At 38.2% G+C, this 23,967-nt stretch overlaps 1 protein-coding gene across 1 annotated transcript; it reads left to right on the top strand.

The window, feature by feature from the left end:
- Nucleotides 1-5,007: 5,007 nt before the first annotated feature.
- LOC124553988 lies at nucleotides 5,008-23,248 on the top strand. The gene is made up of 4 exons (XM_047128012.1): nucleotides 5,008-5,144; nucleotides 7,076-7,154; nucleotides 13,739-13,801; nucleotides 22,880-23,248. The coding sequence occupies exons 1-4, from the start codon at nucleotides 5,140-5,142 to the stop codon at nucleotides 23,054-23,056; spliced, it is 324 nt and encodes a 107-aa protein (XP_046983968.1). The 5' UTR covers nucleotides 5,008-5,139; the 3' UTR covers nucleotides 23,057-23,248.
- Nucleotides 23,249-23,967: the final 719 nt, after the last annotated feature.

Below are 23,967 nucleotides of genomic sequence, written 5' to 3'. Positions count from 1 at the left end.
TGCATTACAAGAAACTGTGCAGAATACGAAGAAGATATATGCGCAGAACGAGCCTTCGATCGTCTCTAACGTTATTACATCTTGTGTTAAAGAGGCTACACAAAAAGAACTGTTGGCTAATATTACCAGTCCCAATCAAAGGGCTGCAGTTTATGTAAACGTCAGCCTCGCCAAAATAGGACGCATAAGGAAGGAACGCGAAAACAAGGCACATGGTTTACTGGAATCGCCGCGAAGGAAAACTAATAATTTAGGGAGGAAACCCATCGTTATTGACAGTTTCACAAAATCGGTCATTCGACAAATGATGGAGGACTTTTACATAAACCAAAAAAATAATGCCCACATTACGGAAATTACTCACTGGCGTGAAACAAAAAATACATTTTCGTTGCAGAAAGATATTTTACACAAGACATTGAGTGAAATGGGATTTACCTGGAAATATTTTCAGACATGTTTACGAAGACAATGACAAAAAAAGCAGGGCGAATCGAACTAATACAACACACGTAATTATAATTATCTGGTTACTTTTTGAACACTCTTCGTGTTGCAAGAATTGTTAAGTTTTAATGCAGCCTTTCAAAGAAAACTTCTACCTTTTAGTAGAAATACAAAGTAAGAGCAAGCCTTACATTCTTCAGACTGATTGCACTAAATCTGGTTCGTCTTACGAATAGAGGAACATACATTCATATGAATAGGCATTCGGTTCTATGTTTGTAATAGAATCCTGATTTCCGTTCTTATATTAATATTATTTACTCTATAATGTTTTGTTTCGAAGAAGCTATCCTCTTTTGTTTTCCTTATACTCTTAACGCATTTGTTTAAAAATAAACGCGGACGGGACGTATCTGAACACAGCGTCGCCGCAGATTTAAAGCGCGCGCCGCGGCAGGGCCGGTACTACGTTGTGGAACAGCCTGTAGAAGCGCCCTGTGACGTAGCAGGGTAGGCAGAGTGGGGACTCGCGCGCTCGCTCTTCAGTTTACCGACAGACTATACATGAGATGCTGGATGATGTTTACAGACGTAGCAATCATAATAAAATTTCTATCTGTGGACCACTTTCGAATAACAAGAACAAATGTTGCATAGTTGTAGAGCTGCATATTGGACACCATTTAAAAATCCGATACTCATATTAAAGATGCATTAGAAGTTCGAGTGAAACTGCAAATGACACTTCGATATCTGACATGTGGCATTTACCTGTCATCTCTCCAATATTTATATCATGTCTCCAAATACAAATTTTTAAATTCTGGCATGTTCTGTTCCATGTTGTGTACTATGACCAGAAGATACAATTGAGAGCTAATATTTTTTCATCCTTGCACCCAATGTCAGTTAAAAATGACAAAACAATAATGTTACTCTATAATACATTTTGTAGTTATGCTTTGTTCAAGTGCAATATAATATAATTGAACATTGAATATCCATGTTCCTGTATTAAAAGCAAGAGTCAAGTTGAAAGTATATTGCCAACAGTAACCTTCTTTACTTCCTTTCTGAAATTCACTGGATAGATGCTCAAATGTATGTCACCAGTACTATGATCTGAATACATTAGCCAATATTGTGTTGACGTTCCACATTTGTAGAATTCAGTGAGCTGCAGTAAAACTACAAATCCCCTTCCACTAATTACACAATGACACATGCTTACACACAACCAGAACCTACCCATGTGCCTGATAGCACAGATATGATACATTTCCACCACACAGATTAACCATTTTTACTCATATCTGCAATCTCAAAAAACTTAAGCTATGAACAACTTCGAAGGTAGGAAGTTGATATATGCTCCTACTGAAATAATTTAACTAAAAACATACATATCATGTTGTAAGAATTGCTTGATACTCACCTTGTACACAACCTACTGAATGATACCACACTTTATATCTTCTTGTTGTCTCACTGGCTAAGCAGTGTAATAACAGTATTTCCACCCAACTTTCTGAGATTATCACAACATATTTTAAAGAAAATACAGATTGTTTTTCTAACAAAAAAAAACAAAACAAGCAAACACCATCCAAACAGGCCTTGAAGGTTCAATAGTACTGACTGGCCGCCATGTCATCCTCAATCTTTAGGCATCATCAGAAGGGGATATGGAGGGGCACATGGTGAGTACACCGCTCTCCCAGCCATTGTCAATTTCCGTGAGCAGCTTTTGTAGACACATAAAATAAAATAACAGGTTTCTAGAGTACAATTTTTTCATGTAGTGCCAAACATTTTCAGCAAACAATCTTTTTAGGTGCCAGATAAATCTGTACACACGCCACTCTTCGAAGATTTTAACAATTTGTTATGTTCATTGATTAGACATAGTGATTAATTCTTATTTTGGCTTTTGGCACAAATAGATGACAACTGTAGACAATTTCCCGTGTACCTACATCAACATCTATGCTCTGTAGGTCAGCCTGAAGTCAATGGCACAGGGTATGTCCAAATACCAGTTATTAGTGTTTCTTCCCATTTCATTCCCTTGGAACATGGGAAGCATGACTGTTTGAACGCCTCTGCATGTGCTGAAATTATTCTAATCTTTCCCTCACTATACCTATGTTATTGCTACATAAGGGGCTATAATATATTCGCATAGTCATCATTCAAAGTCGGTTCTCGATACTTTGTTAGTAATCTTTCTTAGGATAGTTTATGTCTGTCTTCAAATTCTGCAGTTCAGCTTCTTCAGCATCTTTGTGACACTTTCACAAAGCTCAAACAAACCTGTGTCCATTTGTGCTGCCCTTCTCTGTATGCTTTCAATATCCCCTGTTAGCCCTTTCTGGGACAGGTCGCACACACTTGAACAATATGCTAGAACCAATCACATTACTGATTTGTAAGCAATTTCCTTTGTAGACTGTTTGCACTTCCCCAGTATTCTACCAATACTGGAGTCTACCCTCTGCTTTTGCACCGACTGAGCCACCTCATATCCCTACAAAGGGTTATACCCAGGTATTTGTATAGCTCGCCTCATTGGTATTATAGTCATAGGATACTACACTTTTTCGTGTTGAAGTGTACAGTGTTATGTTTCTGATCATTTAAAGCAAGTTGTCAGTAATTACATGCCTTTGAAATCTTATCACGATCTGGATGAAAATTTACACAGCTTCTTTCAGACAGTACTTCATTATGGATGACTGCATCATCTGCAAAAAGTCTGAAGTTACTGTTAATATTGTATGCAAGGCCATTAATATACGCTATGAACAGCAAGAGCCTAACACACTTCCCTGGGGCACATCTGAAGTTATTACTACATGTAACGACGACTCTCCATCCAAAATAACATGCTGCATCCTCCCTACCAAAATTCCTCAATCCAGTCGCAAGGTTCAATTAATACTCCATATGAATGTACTTTTGATAACAAGCACAGGTGTGGAACTGAGTCAGATGCTTTTCGAAAATCAATAAATACTGCATCTACCTGACTGCCTTGATCCAAAGATTTTAGTATGTCATGTGAGAAAAGAATGAGTTGGGTTTCACATGACTGATATTTTTGGAATCCTTGCTGGCTGGCATTGAGGAGGTAATTCTGTTCGAGATACCTCATCATGTTTGGGCTCAGAGTATGTTCTAAGATCCTAAAACAAATGGATGTCAATGATGCTGGACTGTAACTTTGTGGATTACTTCTACTACCATCTTATAGATGGACGCGACCTGTGCTTTCTTCAAACTGCTGGCCACCTTGTTTTGTTTGAGGCATCTGTGACAGATTTTCGTTAGAAGGGGGGCTAACTTACCGTAAATTCGGTGTAGAATCTGACAGGGATTTCATTGGGCCCTCGAGCTTTACTCAAGTATAACGATTTCAGTGGTTTATCAGCACCACTGACACTAGTACTTAGTTCCCTCATCTTTTCAGTGTTATGAGGACTAAATTGGGACATTTCTCCTGGGTTTTTCTTTGAAATGGAAAATCTGAAAACAGAGTTAAGCATTTTAGATTTTGCTTCGCTACCCTCAGTTTCAGTTCCTGTTTCCTTCGCTAGGGACTGGACAGTAACTTTTGTGCCACTAACAGCCTTTACATACAACCAGAATTGCTTTGGGGTTCGTGAAATATCATTTGACAACAATGCCCGGCAATTCCTGCCCATCAGTACGTGAGGTCTGCCTGGTCTCGGTTTATCTATGTTTATTCCTTCATAGCTCCACGTCAGAGTCACAGCATCGATATCGGACGTGGGCAGCTGACAGAACATTTGACAATATTCTGCTGCGGCAGTCATTGAAAGCCTCACACATTGATCTCTTGACAGACAAATGCGTTTTATTCAGCAATTCTCTAGCTACAGCTCTATGCTTTGTTTTACATCTATGACACAGTACTCTATTTCTTTAGCTGTTTCTTTACAGTAACTGTATACTGTAGAGATTGCCTCCCATTATGAACTGTTCTACAGGGTACATATCTGCCCAGTGCATGCTCAACTATTCTTTTAAACTTGAGCCAGCATTCCTCTACATACTGCTGCCCTGTGCTTAAACTTTCAGTTCCTCATTGAGATACGACACTACTAATTTTTTTATCTGCTTTACTGAATACACACACACACACACACACACACACACACACACACACACACACACACACACACACATATATATATATATATATATATATATGCTTGTTTCAGTTACTCTTTGTACTTTGTTAGTCATTTGCTGCCACAACCATATCAAGTTTACTGATGTGGACATCCTCAAAGAGGTCAGGTCTCTTTGTTGCCGTTAGAAATAATATATTTTCATCATGAGTGAGGTTCCTAACTGTCTGTTCTAGTTAGTTTTCAGAGAAGGCAACGGGACCGATGACCTCACTGTTTGGTCTCCTCCCCCAAATTAACCAACAAACGACTTTATTTTTTTTCCTAGCAGATATGCAGCTCTGATTCCAAGAATGTTAGAACGACCTCTGTGGTAGGTTCTCTCTTCCGCATTTATTGACTTTGACCACAGCAGTGGATGGCTGTAGAGTTTAGTAGTTCATTGTCATGCGGTTGTATGGTAGTATATTGCGTTTTCTGTGTAATATGTAAGTGATTTGATGGTGGAGACAGGAAATCACGGAAAGACGCATATTGAATGTGGTACTAAGTCAATACTCAATTATCATTACAGCTAACTGCCTCGAATGAAGTAGTTTGCCAATGCCTTGTAATGATGCTATAGTAACTGTTCGTACAGTTATTACATCGGTTTAATTTCATTTATTGGGCACATTTGAACGATAAGTTTGTTCCACATTTAATTCTTGTATCATCTTTGGCGCCTCTGGTTATGGTTTGAGATAGCCGTAGAATTTCGTAAGTGATTATTTCAGGTTATGTGTATCAGAACCAAACACTTGTTATTTTCAGTGAACTTGTGTTTCCGCATTGCGAGCAGGAGGTGACTAGTGTTTAGACAAACATATTAGTGCACATTACGTACCTGTTCTGTTCGGCAATTACGAAAAATACCAGATCGACGTGTGGGTATGTAATATGCTTGCAGTTTTCGTTCTGTCCGATGAAATTGCTAAATGTTTCCCGTGATTTAGCTAAAGAACCACCAGAAATTTTGATATGTTGTCTGTAATTACCGGCAAAGTGTCTATGTGGTGGTTGGAGAAAGTGCAGGTCAATGTGAAATACTCGGTGATTGACGAAAAAAGGGCCTCACGAAGTTCCCAAGTCCGCTGCATTCATATTGTTATATTTACTTGTGCATGCGAAGTTCGGTAACAATATTTGTGAAGGAAGGAATAGGGACGGTAAGAGTTCACTGTAATCTGATCTGTATTCGCCCGGGTTGTAGCGCAAACAGTTGTACTGCCGATACGTCAGATTCGTTAGCACACGTTAATACAGAGTATCAGGGATTGGTTATGTTGGTATGAAAGAGAATGCTGTAGAGGGAATTAATTGTGTTGCGTTTTCCATGGATTATCAATGTGCCTATGTGCTCCATAGTTTAGTAAATAGTGTTAACTGCTGTTTGTAGTAATGTGCACGTTTGTCTATGGAAGGATATGGGAAATGTAATTGACTCTGTAAGGCGTAATGGGTATGTGTAATTGCCATCGACAAAAGCATCACAAAACCACAGAACATTGTCATGGGTACGCTTATGAGAAAGTAATTTCACTAAGTCTTGTTAGAGGAATGTAATCGGTGTTAAATCTTGACAGTCAAGAATCATTTATTTTTCCATGCAACGTGTAGGCAGCAGTGTGTGTTTTTTAGTGACTGGGTAAAGATTGCAGCATTGCTCTATACTGAGTTGATAACGTTGAATATAGATGACTGTATAAGGAAACAGTTGTTAAAAATACATACGAAACTGACTGAAAAAAAGAAAGTTCTGTCTGTATGGGTGGATTTTCATGTTCTGCTTTTCTGAATACTATGAACAAATATGGGTTTATAGATTGATTGAAAGTGCAGCCAGTATGATTGAGAAATAATTCTTTTCTGCCCTTGCATACGTTGCTAAGAACATAATTATAAACCTCTTACATTATTCTATATATTAAGGAATTTGCATGATACATTGACAGGCTTAGATATACCTCGACACACATTTTAATCTTTTATTCTTCATACGTAAAATTGTCTACAGTATATAGATTTGTCTGGTAAATTCACTTTATCTTAGTTGCTCCACATGACACTTAGAAATTTACGTGGAAAAAGCAAGATATGTCAGCTACCATATTCAGAATGGGATTGTATACCACAAGCAAATGCTACCAAGTAACAGAAGTAACTGTAAGCCATTTTTTTCCATTGTGTGTGGTTTTTGTTTTCTGTCAAATTGAGTTATGTTTTCCATTAATGACAGTGAGGCTTCAGAGTCCTTATAATCAGCAAGTTGTAAATCAGTTCTTTTTATCAGGTTCTTTGTTCCTCAGCCAGTTTTAAATTTTTAATATGCATTGACTCGTTTGCTGCAGCCAGAAAATGCTGCCTGTGCACTATGTTGAATAGTAACAATTTAAACAATATCACTTTTGCTTTCTTGTTTTTCCGTGGATTAGGAGAGCACTCATGGACTCCAAGGGAACTAGTTGGCTGAAAAAAGAGAAGAATGAAGTATATGCTGAACCAGGCTCCTTGGTAAATAGCTTCTTGTATTTTTTACCATTGTTTCATTAATTTCTCTGTGCAATGTGGTGTGTAAACAAGTAGATTACCTTCCCTGTTGTTTGTCAGATGAAATATTTGGTACTGGCTGTTGGTTTTGATTCTTGACCAAATGAAGTTGTGACTCTTGGCTGTGCAACATATTTGCAATGGATTGATATCTTGTAGTATATAATGCTGCTCTCCAATATTTAATTTGTTTTAAAATTTCTGTAGCTTATTGTTAGTGTGATGTTGGCATGCCAGTAGTTAATGATTACAGGTTTGTTGTCTACTAGGAAATTGTCACATGTTCTTGAACTACTGTGGTGTTTGCAATCACTTGTTACTAATTAATTTTCTACTTTGAGATTTAGTTTGGTGTGTTGTTAATGTCTAGATTTGTTCCTTTCTTAGAAAGTGGTATTATTAATGGATATGATAAAGTAATATATGAGTAGGACTTTACGTGCTAGAGTGCAGGTGATTCAGCTGCTACTGTAGATCAGTTGTACGGCTTGCTGGATGAATTGATCAGATGCTCTATTTGTGGTCAGTTTTTAGGTTGACCATAGTTGCTTTCACAGACAAGAGGGGTGTGTGTGTGTGTGTGTATATATATATATATATATATATATATATATATATATATATATATATATATATATTATTTTTGCTATTGCTCATCTAATTGGTTTTATGCACTCAATGTTCTTGTTAGCAATATTACTGTTCTTGATCAGTTTTTGATTTGGGGGTAGGTATTTAGAATCTATTAAGTATAGGGAAGTGGTAGGTGACAAATAGCTGTTGTTGAAATCCTTTGAGGAGCTTAAATACTATTAAATGAATGAGCAGTTGGTAGTGTAATTTACAACCCTAAAAAGGAAATGGTGGTAATGCTGATACTAAGAGTAAAGGAGTGGGAAATACGGAAGCGTCCGATCCCGCCCGTCTGCTTTGACCCATTATGTCACAAATATGGCGGAAACAAAAACACACACACTTTCCACAAGAAGCCTAATGACACTAACGGGACAAGTGCGGGAAATGGGGTGTTTTGGGTGGGGGCAAACTAAATACAAACAAATTTAGACGCCTTGCGTAGCTACAACGTGTAAGTGAAGACAGTCATGCATGAATACCCCCCCACGTCCCCAGGGGTCGTAATCCCTGCAACCCATAGAAGATAAAGATGCTTCAGTAGCTGATTAGTGTTTTTTGTCATTTTTTTAAAAAAATCTCACGAAATAGAACGAACAGATCAGAAAGATAAATATAATAAACTAAAACTGAAATTGGAGGAAACAGATAATTAAAATAAGTATTAAGTGTTTTTAAATTTTAAAAAATCTCAAGAGATAGAACGAACAGATCAGAAAAGTAAATAAAATAAAACAGAACTGGAAACAGCCACACTTAAACCAAACTCCACGGTGTCATGACGTCACACACAACACCCTTATGTCACGGGTCAAAGCCGACGCGTGGGATCGGACGCTTCTGTCGACCCAAGGAGTGTTACAGTTTTAACTATGGAATGTTTGCAATGCTCTTTAACCAGTAGATTTTCACGTTACCACTCTAAATATTTGGTAACTCATAAATTACTTAAATGTTAGTATAATCACAGAGTTAAACTGTGTGGGCTCAAATATGACACTTCTGTAACACACAACATATGCCTACGGATTTGGTGCTCTTAAAATAAGTAATTATAGCAGAAAGTCACTGTCAGCTTCTGGCAAATTTAAACATGCTAAAGCTACTGTTAGAGCCCACTTCTTGATTCAGTATTTCTGAGAACAGCAGGATTTGAAGTTGCCAGTGTGTGGCCATCAACATTCTACGGATAATTCTCTCCTCATTGAACTTGTTTTGAAAATATATTGTTCATTTCTTTCTTCATCAAAGTGCTGTAATTAATTTGTGTTTTTGTAGCTAGATCAAAACACTTGTGACCCTGTAAAGATGTCTTTGCTCTGAATCATTCATCTTGAAAGTTTATCTAGAAGCAGTGAAAACACAAATGTATACCCATGCTAGACAATGTCACGTTATGAAAGTAGCCTTTACAGGTTTTTGTTAGTGTCAACTGCCAAAGTCTGGGTCAAGTAGGACCTTCCCCGAAGGAAGAAAACCTTTTTACTTTCAATGTCTCACTTACCTTTCTTTCTATGGTGTGTGTAGTGTCTTGCTCATATTCAGGATGTTAATTCTTCTAGTGGTACTGTAGGTCTAGCATTGATCTCAAAATGTAAGCAGTTGCTAAAGGTAGGTCATCGTAGATTTAGCACACATGCCTTTGGTGTTCGTCGTCTTATCACTTCTTTTTGGAACAACTACAGAAGTGACGACTACAATGTACTTTCATATCATGTGTTACATCTGTATTGTAAATGTATCTGTTTTCCCATTAGCTCAAAGCTGTGTGATTGAGCAGTTGCTGTTCCAGCTTTTCATGTGAGGTTGTATCTGAACTGGTCCAACGGTGAAAAGCAAAACTCAGTTGCCGACAACTCAGGTGCCTCAGTTACATTTTCCAAACAATAGAGAAAGTAAAATCAAACACAGAAAATGTCAGGATAGAATAATGGTATACAAAGGGTACATTTGTACTCAACACATTGAGGGGGCCTTTGGTTGCAGGTAGGTAGAATCAATTGACTGCTAAATATTTAAGCTTTTGGACAAAGTCATTCATATAAAGTACAGAACACTAGAGCATGAATACATCTAATGCAAGCAGAAATCTGTTGGCGTGACTGGTGGTGTAAAGAGGTGCTGTGGGGTGGGAAGTGAGGGATAGCAGGGTAGGGGTGGAGGTGATGCTGTGCTGCCTGTGGGATTGGTCAAGGACATAGGGTGACAGAATAGGGCTTCCAGGTGCAGTGTTGGCAGGCTGTATGAGGGGTGGGGGGAGTTGTGGGGTAGGTGTGTGCACTGCTCAGTGCTAGAATGAGAGCAGGGTAGGGAATAGGTGGGGCGGAGCATACAGACTAGTGAACATTGATGTTATGGGGATGAGTGATATGTTGTAGGAAGAGTTTCCATTTTGCACAATTTAGGAAAGTGCTATCACCCTCTACGATCACATCCCCCAACACACATGACTTTGTCACTGAACAGTACCTTCCCCAGTGTCTGACTGTCTCCTAACCTACAGCCCATTCCTGGTCGTCATGTTCAACTACATTCTCACAGACAATTACTTCTCTATTGAAGGGATGGCCTACAAACAAATCTACAGTACATCAAAGGCCAACTGTATGTCACCATGTTCTGCAAATTTATTCATAGCCCACCCTGAGGATTCCTTACTAACCACCCAGAATCACAAACCGTTCACCAGATCAAGATTCGTTGACATTTTGTGATCTTATTGGTTTGTTTATTGAACCTGATATGATTAAGTCCATCAGACCCTCTATTAAATTGGGCCATGGTTTCCCTTTTTATAGCATATTTTTCTGAAACTAAGTTTTAATATGGAAAATAGTATTACAATGATTTGAGTGTCTGAAGTAACAGTGTCAGTGAATAATACTATGAACTAAAAGTTAATACTGGCAGTATTTTTCCTACTGGAGTTGCTGCCACTAGTGGTTCTGGTAGTGGTGGTGATGAAAGAATTTGTAGGTGTGCAAGGTAGACTTTTTTCTGATGCAGTGTGTTACGGGGAAGGGAAATTTAAGGAGACTCCACCAGCTAAGAATATTGGGAAACAATGTGGTTTGAAGGAAATACTAAGGGTCACACTGAGGCGTGCACAGCCTAAAATTTCCTTTACAGCCTTCTCCCAGAAACGGAATCCCATGCCTTGCCTTGTCAGTCACAAATACAGAAGCGTCTGATTCCACCCATCTGCTTTGACCCATGCCGTCACAAATATGGCGGAAACGACCATACACTAAGACTCCAATATGGCGCCTATGATGTCATTACATAAACATGACCACTAACACGAAAATACAATTAAAAACCAACACACACGTTCCACAAAAACTTAAGGAAACTAACGGGACAAGTGTGGGAAATTGGGGTTTTTTGGGTGGGGACAAAGTAAATACAAACAAATTTAGACACACACCACCATACTAAGCCACACAAAACGACAAAAAAAAAGACGGCACAAAACTACTCAAATTCCACTAAACACAATATACAGTGGAAACGGACACTTCGCTTGATCTACATAGCTCAACAGCAGCTCCCGATCCCACGAATTGGAATCGAACATTTCCCTTCACCTCTTATCCTTAAGACGCCTCCACATACAGCCGTCCCTGATCAGAGATGCCAGAAGTTTAGTAAGCCGCGTTTCTTCACAACACACTGAACACTTACACTTCATCCAAAAATCTGAATAGTTGAAGAAATTTTATTAGAGACAACGCTCTGTCCCCCATCATCGCCGACAACCGAAAACTGTTGACCCTGCCAGTCATATCCATCCCTACCAAAGGCATAAAAAAAGAAGTTTACCAAAATTCACACACACCAATAAAAAAAAGTAATATTGACATGACAAAACCAAAATTGTTAACTCCCTGATAAATATTCCGCTGAAAGCACAGTCACTACCAATACCACACACGTGCAATGCTACCATGCAAATGAACATCATACGCCACGTAACACGCTACCCATAAACACACCACCAGAGAGCACCACCGATCGCATCAAAACACCTACAAATGCGCCGCTCTCATAAACTAAATTCCACACTGCCATGATATCACACACCACAATAGCCTTAAGTCACGGGTCAAAGCCGACAGGTGGAGTCGGAAGCTTTGGTCGACCCCCATCTCCCACATACTCCAAAGTAGCACTCCCCTTGCAAGTCAGTACTACCCATGACTGAAGTACTGAATCAAATTTTCTGCCGAGATTTACTCTACCTCTCATGCCTTGAAATGAGGAATAATCTCTCCACCCTTCCCACAGTTGTGTTTTGTCTCCAATTGGACTGATGAAATATTCTTGCCCATCGCTACTCCAGTCCTGCTTCCAACCTCTTGCCTCATGTCTCATATCCCTGAAACAGAGCTACATGCAGGACATGCATGTTTCCTTCAGCCCTGTCAGACATCTCCAACACAAAGGCAGCGCTACTTGTCAAAGGAACCTTATGATTGGCAACTACCCGCCTGCAGCCACTGTGCTGTATCCTACATAGGCATAACTAAATCGCTCTGTCTGCAGGAGTGACCACTGCCAAAGTATGGCCAAGAAAGCTGGACCACCCACTTGCTGAAAGTACCCCCAGCATGATGTGGTTCACTTCAGTGACTGCTTCACAGCTGGCTCCAACTGGATTCTATCTTCTAACAAAACATATTATTTCCTGTAACCCCTCTAGACTCAGCGTATGCTAGTCCATGTCCTCTACACATATCCCTTAGCAACTCATACTGTCTCTGCCACATCCTTGCATGCTACACAGAGAACACATTATCTTTCCCCCACCCCTCCTCCCACTTTTACACTGCTATCCCTCTCATACCAAAAGCAGATGGTCATTCCCAGTTGCTGGAGACAGTGGCCATGTATGTGTTTGTTGTGGTCCTGTGAATGTGTTCTCTATTTCAGAAGGGCTTTGTCCAGAACCTCAATTTTTTAATACTGTTTCATTGTATTTGTCTGCAAGTCAGTATAGAAAGTATACATGCCAAATTTCATGTTAATGGGAAAGTGAACTGGAAAAAACACACCAACCAAATCTGCAAGAAAAGTCCTCAAGATTGTTCTACCTTGTGTGTAAACTGAGAGGAGTGTTTGGTTCAGATATGTGTTAATTTCCCTGATATCAGTAACATAAAAAAAGGTCCGTGTGATATGCTAGGTGGAACATATGGTGCTGTCTGTATTTTGTTTACCAGGCTTAGAATACTAATAGTTTTTGATATCTCTATGACTCTGCTGTTGGCATCAGGGAGAGTGTTAAAGAATGTGTTCCCAGAAAGCAGTTTACAAACAAGATACTGTAAGTAATGCAAAAATCCACATCCCAAGTCATAGGCTAGCAAGAACAGGAAACTCTCAGTAAGTGAATGGCCTCAAAAATCTTACTTATTATTCCCTCCCTGCTTCATCCACATCATTTTAATATTTCAAAATAAAACTGTGAGATTGGCTGATAGGAAATTCATGTTGCAATTAGTTGTACTATATGGGTATTGTTGATTTTAATATTAAAGATTCTAGTTGTACCCACGGATTTCATTACACTACTGTTTTTTTATATGATGCGCATTTCGTATAAAATAGTTAATGATAAGTAAATAAAGATTATGGAAGTAGAAAATATGATTGAAAATAGCAGCATAGGAAAATGAAGTGCAAGATGCTAATAAATTTTCAAATATGTTGTCATTGATCATTCATATAACTTTTCAATCATTACCATTGAAATGCACCTTACTGTCACTGAGAAGGCCACTCTCTGAAAAGAATGAGTCATTTATTCTTTAGAAGTGTCATAGACGTATAATATTTGATACTTTTTTGTAATATATCTAAAATTGTCTTGTTAAAAGAACTCCTTGCAGATATTTTTTTACTATTCACCACAGGTTCAGTTACACACATCCACCATGAAAGTAAAAGAAGAATTGGATGAGCAAGTGAACCAACAGGTAAGTCTAGAATTTGTGTGACTGTATGAAATTAAGCAGTGTTATGTTATGCCTCAGTTTTGGTGAATATAATATAGATTGACTTGATGCACTTGTCCACGTTAGTCTACCCTCTACAAACCTCATCATCTCTGATGACTGTCACCTACTACATCCATTCGAACTTTCTTCTTGTCTTCATGCCAGTCTCGCTTTACACTTTTTACCCTCACATATCCCTCCATTACCAAATTGACTATCCCTAGATGCCTCAGAATTTGTGCTATTAACAGGTCCCTTGTGTTAGTGAAATTGGTCCCTATGTTCCTCCCTCATTTGTTTCGTCCACCCATCAAATCTTCAGCATTCTTCTGTAGCACATTTCAGATGCTTCCATTCTCATCTTGTCTGAATTGCCTATCATTTACGTTTGACTTCCATACAGGGCTGCACTGCAAATATCTTCTGAAAATATTTACATTAGATGTGAACAGTCCTCTTTATTAGGCACATGTTCCTTGATATTCCTAGTCTTCACTTTATTTCTTTCTTACTTCAGCCATTGTCAGTTACTTTGGTGCCCAAATAGCAAAAGTTGTCTGCTACTTTTAGTGTGTCATTTTCTAATTGAAACTCAACATTGACTGATCTATTTCAGCTAGATTCTATTGCTTTTATTGATGTTTGTCGTACAATCTCTTCTAGCAATACTATACAATTTTACTCTTCCAACTTACCTCCCACACATCCCTTCATAGACAATTTCAAGATGCTGGTTTTGTTGATGGAATTACATTGTCATTGGTAAACACACAGTTTCCTTTACTTTCCAGATTTCCTTCATGTCTTCCTTGTACAGAGTGCATATCAGATGTAGGCTACAAGCCTGTCTCATTTCCTACGCAATGCTTCCCTTTCATGTCTTTCAGCTCTTACAACTGGAGTCTGGTTTCTGTGGAAGTTGCAAACAAACTTGGGCTCCCTGTCTATTTATTCTGCTGCTGTCCAAATTCCAGAGTGCAGTCAACTCCACATTCTCAAAAGCATTTCAGTAAATCTGCAAAATCTGTAAACACAATTTTCTTTCTTTAACTCGTCTAAGGTAAGCCATAGTATCAGTATTGCCTTGTGTTACGTGTTCCTGGTACCCAAAGTGATCTTATTTAGGGTTAACCCTCTAAAAGCTTTTCCATTCTTGCAAGCATGATATATTAATCTGATGGTCTGGTCCGATAGTATTCACACCTGTTAGCACCTGCCTTTCTTCGAATTTGAATGATTACATTCTGGTTGATGTATAACTTTGTCAGCTATCTCGTATCTTGCACAAAAGTGGAATAATTTTGTCATGGATGGCTTTCCCAAGTATCCCAATAATTCTGAGGGAATGTCATCAACTGCAATTGCCTTGTTAAGACTTTGCTCTTTCAGTGTTGTATCAAATTCTGGCCATATCATAATATCTCCAGTCTTGTCTACAACTACTTCCTTTCCCCACTCTGGAGCAAGTTTGTTCCCCTTTGCCTTACAACCATTCTTGTTTAGCCATATTGCATGTTCTGTTAACATCATTCCAGTAATGTCTGTATTCCCTTTTGTCTGCTTAAATAGCCACATGTTTGTATTTTCTCTTCTCATCAGTTAAATTCAGCATCTCATGAGTTGTTAAGGTATTCATACTAGGCCTTACTTTTTACCTACGTTTCCTCCTGCCTTCACTGTTTCATCTCAAAGCTGCCTATTCATCACCCAGTGTATAATTACCCTCTATTTATCACTTGTTGCCTAATGCTCATTTTCAAACTATCAATGATTTTTGGTTCATTCAACTTACCCAAATCCCATGTACTTAAATTCTACTTTTACCATTTCAACAACATTACTCTGCAGTTAATAAAAACAACTCTAGCCAGAGTCCACATCTATCACTGGAAATGTTTTGTAGTTTACAATCCTGTTTTGAAACCTTCGTTTTTGACATTACATAATTTGCTTGAAACCTTTTGATTTCTCCATGTTATTCCACATACACAAGCTTCTTTCATGATACTTGAAACAAGTGTTTGCAGTGACTAATTCATGCAGTGTGCAAAATTCTACCAGGCAGCATCCGTCTTTCAGTCATTTATGCCATTGGATGTTCTCTTAACTATTGTGCATCTTGTTCCTACTATTGAATTTCATTACCTTCTAGAATTGGCTTTCTTCTTCCTTAGCTGTTGAATAATTACTCATCAAACTTTTTCCCATTCCATTCTTCTGCTGGTCTGGTTGCCATACAAATTTCTACCACTGTTGTATTTCCTTCATGCCTATTTCAGCTATGATAATTCATTTACATTGCTGTTGATAATAGCTTACTCGTGTTTCTATTTTCTTGCTAATTACTAAGGCTCTCCCTGCATGACTCCTGTTTGATTTTTTGTAGATAATCCTGTACTGACCTGACCGGAAGTCTTGTCCTTTCTGCCACTGCACTTCAGCTCTTACTACAATTGAATACAACCTATCAATTTTTCCTTTTTAAAGTCTCCAACCTTCCTAGGCTGTTGTTGTTGTCTTCGTCATCATCAGTTCAGAGACTGGTTTCGTGCAGCTCTCCATACTACCCTATCCTCTGCAAGCTTCTTCATCTCAAAGTACGTACTGCACTCTACATCTTTCTGAATCTGCATAGTGTATTCATCTGTTGGTCTCTCTCTTTTTTACCCTCCACACAGCCCTCCTATACTAAATGGGGGATCCATTGATGCCGCAGAACATGTCCTACCAACAGATACTTTCTTCTAGTCAAGTTGCGCCACAAATTCCTCATCTCCCTGATTCCATTCAGTACCTCCTCATTAGTTACATGATCTACCTATCTAATCTTCACCATTCTTCCGTAGCACCACATTTCAAAAGCTTCTGTTCTCTTACACACACACACACACACACACACACACACACACACACACACACACACACACACACACACACACACACACACACACAAATGCGCGCGCGCGCAGGGAGCTGGGACCACACTGCCAAGCTGTGCTCTCAGCTCTCTGAGACTGTGTGCGAGTGAGTGTCTACTGCTGACAAAGGCCTTAATGGTCGAAAGCCTTAATTGTGTGAATCTTTTTATTGTGCCTATCGTGACTCAGCATCACTGCTGTATCATGAGTAGCAACTTTCCTTCTCTGGTATTGTTACATTCCATCCTGGATTTTCCATTGTTTGATGTTTGCTTCTATTCTCTTTTTGTTTAAACTGTTTGTCATCCATTTTGTCCACTTCCATACAAGACTACACTCCAAACAAATACTTACAGAAAAGACTTCCCAACACTTAAATCTATACTCGATGTTAACAAATTTGTCTTCTCGAGAAAAGCTTTACTTGCCATTGCCACCCTACATTTTATATCCTGTGTACATTGACCATCATCAGTTATTTTGCTCCCCAAATAGGAAAACTCATATACTACTTTGTCTCTCATTTCCTAATATAAATCCCTCGGAATCACTGATTTAATTCGACTACATTCTATTATCCTCATTTTGGTTTCGTTGATGTTCATCTTATATTCTCCTTTCAAGACACAGTTCCTTCTGTTCAACTGTTCTTCCAGGCACTTTACTGTCTCTGACATAATTAAAATGTTGTCGGCAAACCTCAAAGTTCTTATTTCTTCTCCATGGATTTTAATTTCTGCTCTGAATTTTTCTTTTGTTTTCCTCACTGCTTGCTCAGTATACAGATTCAATACCATCAGGGATAGGCTACAACCCTGTATCACACCCTTCCCACCTGCTCTTTCCCTTTCATGCCCCTCGACTCTTTATAACTGCCATCTGGTTACTGTACAAATTGTTAATAGCCTTTCATTCCCTGTGTTTGATCCCTACAACATTCAGTATTTGAGAGAGAGTAATCAAGTTAAAATTGTCAAAAGGTTTCTTCAAGTCTGCAAATGCTAGAAATATAGGTTTGCCTTTCCTTAATCTGTGTTGTAAGACAAGTTGTAGGGTCAGTATTGCCTCACGTTTTCAAACATTTCTATGGAATCCAAACTGATTTTTCCCAAGGTCAGCTTATACCAGTTTTTCCATTCATCTGTAATGTATTCATGTTAGTATTTTGCACCCATGACTTACCTAACTAATAGTTTGGTTATTTTCATGTCTGTCAACACCTTCTTTATTTGTGATTGTAGTTATTATATCGTTCTTGAAGTCTGAGGGTATTTCACCTATCTCCCACATCCTACTCACCACATGGTAGAGGTCTGTCAGGGCTGGCCTTTCGAAGGCTATCAGTAGTTGTAATGGAATGTTGTATACTTTCAGGGCCTTGTTTCGACTCGGGTCTCTCACTGCTTTGTCAAATTTATCATGCAGTGTCATTTCTCCCATTTCATCTTCATCTACATCCTGTTCTATTTCCATGATATTGCCCTCCAGTATATCACCCTTCTATAGACACTCTATATAATTCTTCCACCTTTCTGCTTTCTCTTTTTCGCTTAGAACTGGTTTTCCATCTGAGCTCTTGATATTCATCCAAGTGCTCCTCTTTTCTCTAAAGATCTCTTTAATTTTCCTGTAGGCAATATCTATCTTACCCCTAGTGATATATGCTTATCCTACTAAGATAAGTAATACTCCACACTCAGACATATAGACTGCCTGGCCTGCTTTTCCTGATAATATCCTCCTGAGTGGACTCTGTCTGGAGATCTGAATGGGGGACTATTTTACCTCCTGAATATTTTGCCTAAGATAATTTCTTGCAGTAGAGCTGTATGCTCTTGAGAAGAAAAACAGAGAGCTACAGTTCGCTTTGCTCTCAGCCATTTGCATTATTGGCACAGGAAGTTGGTTAATGCTACAAGACCAGGTCAGTTGATAATCGAGACCATTGCTCCTGCAACTACTGAAAAGTATTTTGCCCCTCTTGAGGATCCATGTCTAAGTTTGATATCTCCTCAGATAATACTTATTTGTGTTTGCACCTAACACTGTTTTCAGTGTTGTTAACATGCAAGCAACCCTGCCTTAGCAGTGTCCATGGTTCATTTGGGGTGGGGACTGTGAACTATTGTTTAAAGTGCTGTCTTTGAGCAGGAGCAATAGTTCTAGCATGTATATGTGTAGAATTACTTCATTATCTATATGAAGATAAATAACAATTCTGTGAGACTGCATTGATAGACATACAAACCAACAGATGAAAACTGTTGCTAGGTCTCAGATTTGAGGCTGTAACTCCTAGTTTCAGGATCAGTTACTTAAACAATTAGCCTAACCAAGCATGCCTCCACCAAGGGGATTTCACTTGTGTGTCCTCATAGATTTTTGTCTTAGGTTCAGGATTTGAAGGTCAGTGGCCAGTCAATTATTTGGTAAAGCAGTAAGATACCATTCTCCATAAAAGTAGAAACAAGAAATGCATTTGGCACTTCGGTGATTTGTGAGTGCTGGCAAGTGTAAAAAATGTATTGTATAGTTGTCTGTAGCTGAGTGCATAGGATAATATTATAATAATCATAAAATTGGTGGTTCAGATCTCACTAAGTGCTACCATTTCTTTCAGTTTTACTTAAATTCCATATGTAAAACATATGGTAATTTTAATTCATGCTGAGTCATACTTTTCTAATAGTTATTTTTAGTTAAGTTACATAAAAATGCGAGTATTGTTAAAAAATTACATTTTGGTATAAAAATGGAGAGCATAAAATTGAAAATAAATAAATCTCACATGAATGTATCAAAATTTTTGTTTTAATATGTCAAATGATGAAAAAATATGTAATTTTTACCAAACCATTACAATTCAGTACATGTTAAATTTGCAGTTTGTTAGTAGACATGGAGGTTTTTAAAAAGTAGTAGTTCCTACTAGGAGATTTGAACCAGCAACTTTTTCATTAAGGCACTTTTATGCTATTCTTCCAATTACCTGCAATTGTGTTAATAAATAGGAAATGTTTTGTAGTAGGCAGCACTCAGAAGTCTTCTGATCTTCAAAGACAAATTTTTTTAGTTTGGTTGCTGCCTAGTGCTGGTTTAGGAAATTGATGTTCCAGCACTAAACTCCAAATACTACAAATCTGAAGGAAATTGAAGAGGATGATCTGCAAGATACCCTTTTCAGTCAAGTTCTTATTGTCGCAGGGATGTGTCCATAATGGTTAAGGGGGCAGCCCATAAAATGCAAGAAATCCAGGTTTAACTTATCAGTGCAGTCAAAATAAATTTTTACATCTGTTGTTAGACAAATCTCTAATATTAGACAGTCACTAGATCACTATGTGAATGTTTCTGATTAGCTTAAATCACCCGGTATTCAAAATTGTATTGGCTGATTGCTTTCAGCAGAACAGTTAGTGAATAGAGCAGTCAATTTTACTTGATCAATGACTGTAGGATTCATTTTATTCATGCAGAGGAACTGTTTTCTTTCCAAAATCATATAGGAGAACAAAATTATCTGCTGTTTAGGTCTTTAGCTCCAAACATGTTTGCTGTGCCTCTTCTTACAACCTGAAATTACCTGTGCATTTTTCTATTCCCATGAAACACCACTGTTCCATAAAATAACAGTTCCATTGCCAGAGGTGATCCTGCAACATCCACTTGTTTAATTTCATCTGATGGCTGCCCCTTCAGGTCTAGTGGTCAATTGTGTAGAAAAAGTTTGGTTTTTCCTTCTCCCTCCTGTCCCCACTTTAGTCAATTATGTATGTCATTTTAGTATCTGTGCTGTAGTAAGAAATGTGAAATGCATTTTTATGTTCTTTAGTGGAGAAACTTTCTAAGGCAAAGCATTGTAATTATGTCTTTTCTGTTACTGTCTTCTGTTTTACTACCATCTGCATCATTGTCAACTATCAACTGTAGAGATGTCTTTGATCCCTTTTCTAACATTTTTGTTCAGAAGTTCTGGGGTTTTCGTTTTTTGTTTCATGTTTTGCAAGGTATGATGTTGCTTATAAATTAATGGAAGGCTTCTTATATAAGCTGTCTTGGTGGTTCTCGTATGTTCAACTTTTGGTTGGCCATGGGGATTCAGGGGATTTAGCTTCATTTGAATTTGCTGTTCAGATATCTGCTGTCATGTAACTATGTAATGTTGTTAACATTTGCAGGTCCTCACTGTATTCCACAACATTCCCCATGCTGGGTGTATTGGCTGTTATGTCATGTCTGATCACTTTATCAGGTTTGTTAGGCAAAAGTATGTTCCTGTCTTCCAGAGTTTGTTTTTAACAGTAGCAATCTGTGATGCTTCAGTAGTCCAGTGCTCATGTTCCAATCTCCGTATTTAGAGAATTTATTATTTTGGGCATGTCTATTACTAACAGAATAAATATTTTCCTGTTGTGTGGTTTTTCTAAACAGTTACACAGGCTAATTTTGGGAAAACATGTTTCATAGATTTTCACAGGAATTTTTGTTTTCACAGCTGTGCTAATGTCACAGGACATGGTTTTGAGATGAGAGTTCAGATTGTCCTCAAAATTTAGATCTACATTTTCCATGGATTCTCTAAATCTCTTCAATGAAATGGATGGACAGCATGGCTCATGTTATCTATATTTGGTCAACCTCATGTCATGTTGTACTTTTCTGATGTAATTTTCCTCCAAATCTTTTTCACTGTTTGAATTCATGCATCTTCAATTACGTAGCTAACAAGTATATATATCCTGTCACTGCAGTATGATAGAGGATTTTGATTTGAATACAATATTTACCAGACTATTTCTTAAGCATTAATGTACTATGGTGGGTGGATGTTGGAACTCAAATAGTTACTTTTTCCACATCACATTTGACACTTCAAAATTATTTTTTCCTCACATTTGATACTTACCTGCAGGCAGATTCCAAATTCCAGTAACATGCAATGAGATAAATGCAGATTTATCTCATTGTCCAATACTGATTTTTCATGATAATGTATTACTGCCTGTGTTCTGTGGTGCATCTTTCTAGTGGGTCCTCGGCATGGAATATCTGATTTTGTAGCTAATTATTTCAATTTTTCCTTCCAGTGTTGTGTACAATTCCACTGTTAGTTAATGAAACTCTGGATCTTGTCTTGAATGCATATACACTTTTCTAAGAGTAAGAGGATTGCTTATTGAATGGGTGTGAGACTACAAATTCAAGTGTTCTGGGTTCCATCCCAGGCATCATCTGTCATTTTTTCACATGGAAATTGTCTATGTGGAAAATGACAGTTTCCATTCCAGTGTGAAGCTCTAGGTCCTCATGTAACTTTTTACTGTGTCAGTGAGTTCAAAAGTTGGAGGAAGCCAGTGGTGTACCACATCCAGTAAGACAATGTCTAACAGAGCACTAAGGTGTCAATAACTAACTCCAGGTAGTTGAAAGCTTTACTTTTACTTCAGGTTTGCATTAGTTTTTGTGACATTAGACATGTATTTTCCTCAGTACCAAAATTTGGTGACCCACACTTAGAGCTGCATTTACCTGCTTATTGTCTTTACAGGTGGTTTTCTGACCTAAAAAAATGCATTCTGCATATAACCTGCTAGTTGCTTAGTTTCTTCTTGACCATAGTGCCCTCATTGGCTTTGCAGAGGTACCCTATCATCTTCCACTGAATAACATAGGTCAGAAAATAGGGAGCTGAGATCATCATAAAATCAAAAAATGTTCTTATTGGAGCCTTCACCTTGGCACATTCATACAGGGGGTGGGGGTGGGGAGAGGGGGAGAGAGAGAGAGAGAGAGAGAGAGAGAGAGAGAGAGAGAGAGAGAGAGAGTAGTACTAATAGTAGCTGCTTGGCAAGGATGAAATAATATCTGTTTGGTTGATATCTGATGTGTCTACCTCCAAAGTAAACAGAACTTTGATTTCAAATGTTCGTCATGTTTTTCTGACATTTCCTACATCCTGTAGGACCTCCTCAGTATGAATCAATTGGAATGAAAGTAAATCTAATTTAATGTGACACATTTTCTTGTTGCCTAATGCCAGTAAGTGAATACATGTGACAAATAGCTTTTTAGCCCCACTTGATGTGTAACACAAGCACAAGAACAGAAGCTTTGAATGTGCCATTCTTTCTTTCTTCAGTTTCTTCAAGATCCACCAAGGATTGTAATGCCTAGTCCTCGTATAAAGCAAGACGTAGAACTGAAACTGGATTTAGATGGCATTGAGCATGATGTAAGTTTTCACTTCGGTCATGCATTGTGCATGAAGTACTGTATGAATATCATGAAATGCATTGGGTGCAGTAAATTCCAGTGATCATAAATGATGAAACATTAAAACCGAGGATATTAGCACTTCTCCAGAATTTTTATAGTATTTCAATTGACTGTAGGTATATTGTTCTGTTGTGTGTAATGGTATTTGAATGAAACTTGTAGGAAACATAAGTTTATTAACTGTAACACATGGTAATTTTATTGTACATGTAAATAATAAATGTCTCAAATTTGTTCATGGAACAAACGTACCTAATAAGACATCTTTGCAGCAGCTGTCAATTTATTTGTCTCTGTCAGAGTTCTATAATAGAAAAGATGTAAGAGGTAAAGCAATCAACTGTAAGCAGTATGTTATCAGATAAGTATGGTATTTGTCACACTACACTGAAGTATTTGATGAAAAACATACTGCATTACTGGAATTATGTTTGCTCTGTGTAAAGACAATGGGTTTATCCAGTATGCATGACATAAATTTACAGTGTAATGGAACATTGCTTATCCCAAACTGCTTGCAAAGAGAAAACATTGTGATAGCAAGAATTCTTGTAAACAGCATTAAATTTAGCACGTTACAGTGGTAGTGTGTGAAATTCCGTATTCATTTAATTAACTATCACCATAGTGTACTAATTTTAATGCTGATGAAGGTTCTCAGGTCTTAAGCTTTATGGTAGTGTTGATATCTCGCAACGTTTCAGGAATTGTCATACTACCCATCTCCTGGCGAAGTGTCGAGATTGGTGGAGAGCGGGTTATTTATATGTGTGGTCACCCCCCTCCACTAGACCTTGGGTAGCCGCGGTGGACCAGTGGCGTGCACATGGTGATGGTGATGAGTCGCCCTTGGCAGCTTTGTTTGGTTCTCGGTGTAAGCATCCTGTCTACGTCCCTGGCGGAGGACGTTGATGGGTAAGCTCCCGATGGACTGCCGCTATTGCAGAGTTC

This window comes from Schistocerca americana, chromosome 11 (genome assembly GCF_021461395.2).
Source record: "Schistocerca americana isolate TAMUIC-IGC-003095 chromosome 11, iqSchAmer2.1, whole genome shotgun sequence".
In the NCBI taxonomy this organism is placed as follows: domain Eukaryota; kingdom Metazoa; phylum Arthropoda; class Insecta; order Orthoptera; family Acrididae; genus Schistocerca; species Schistocerca americana.
The sequence above is the reverse complement of the archived record's forward strand: the minus strand, read 5'-3'. Positions and strand labels throughout refer to the sequence as shown.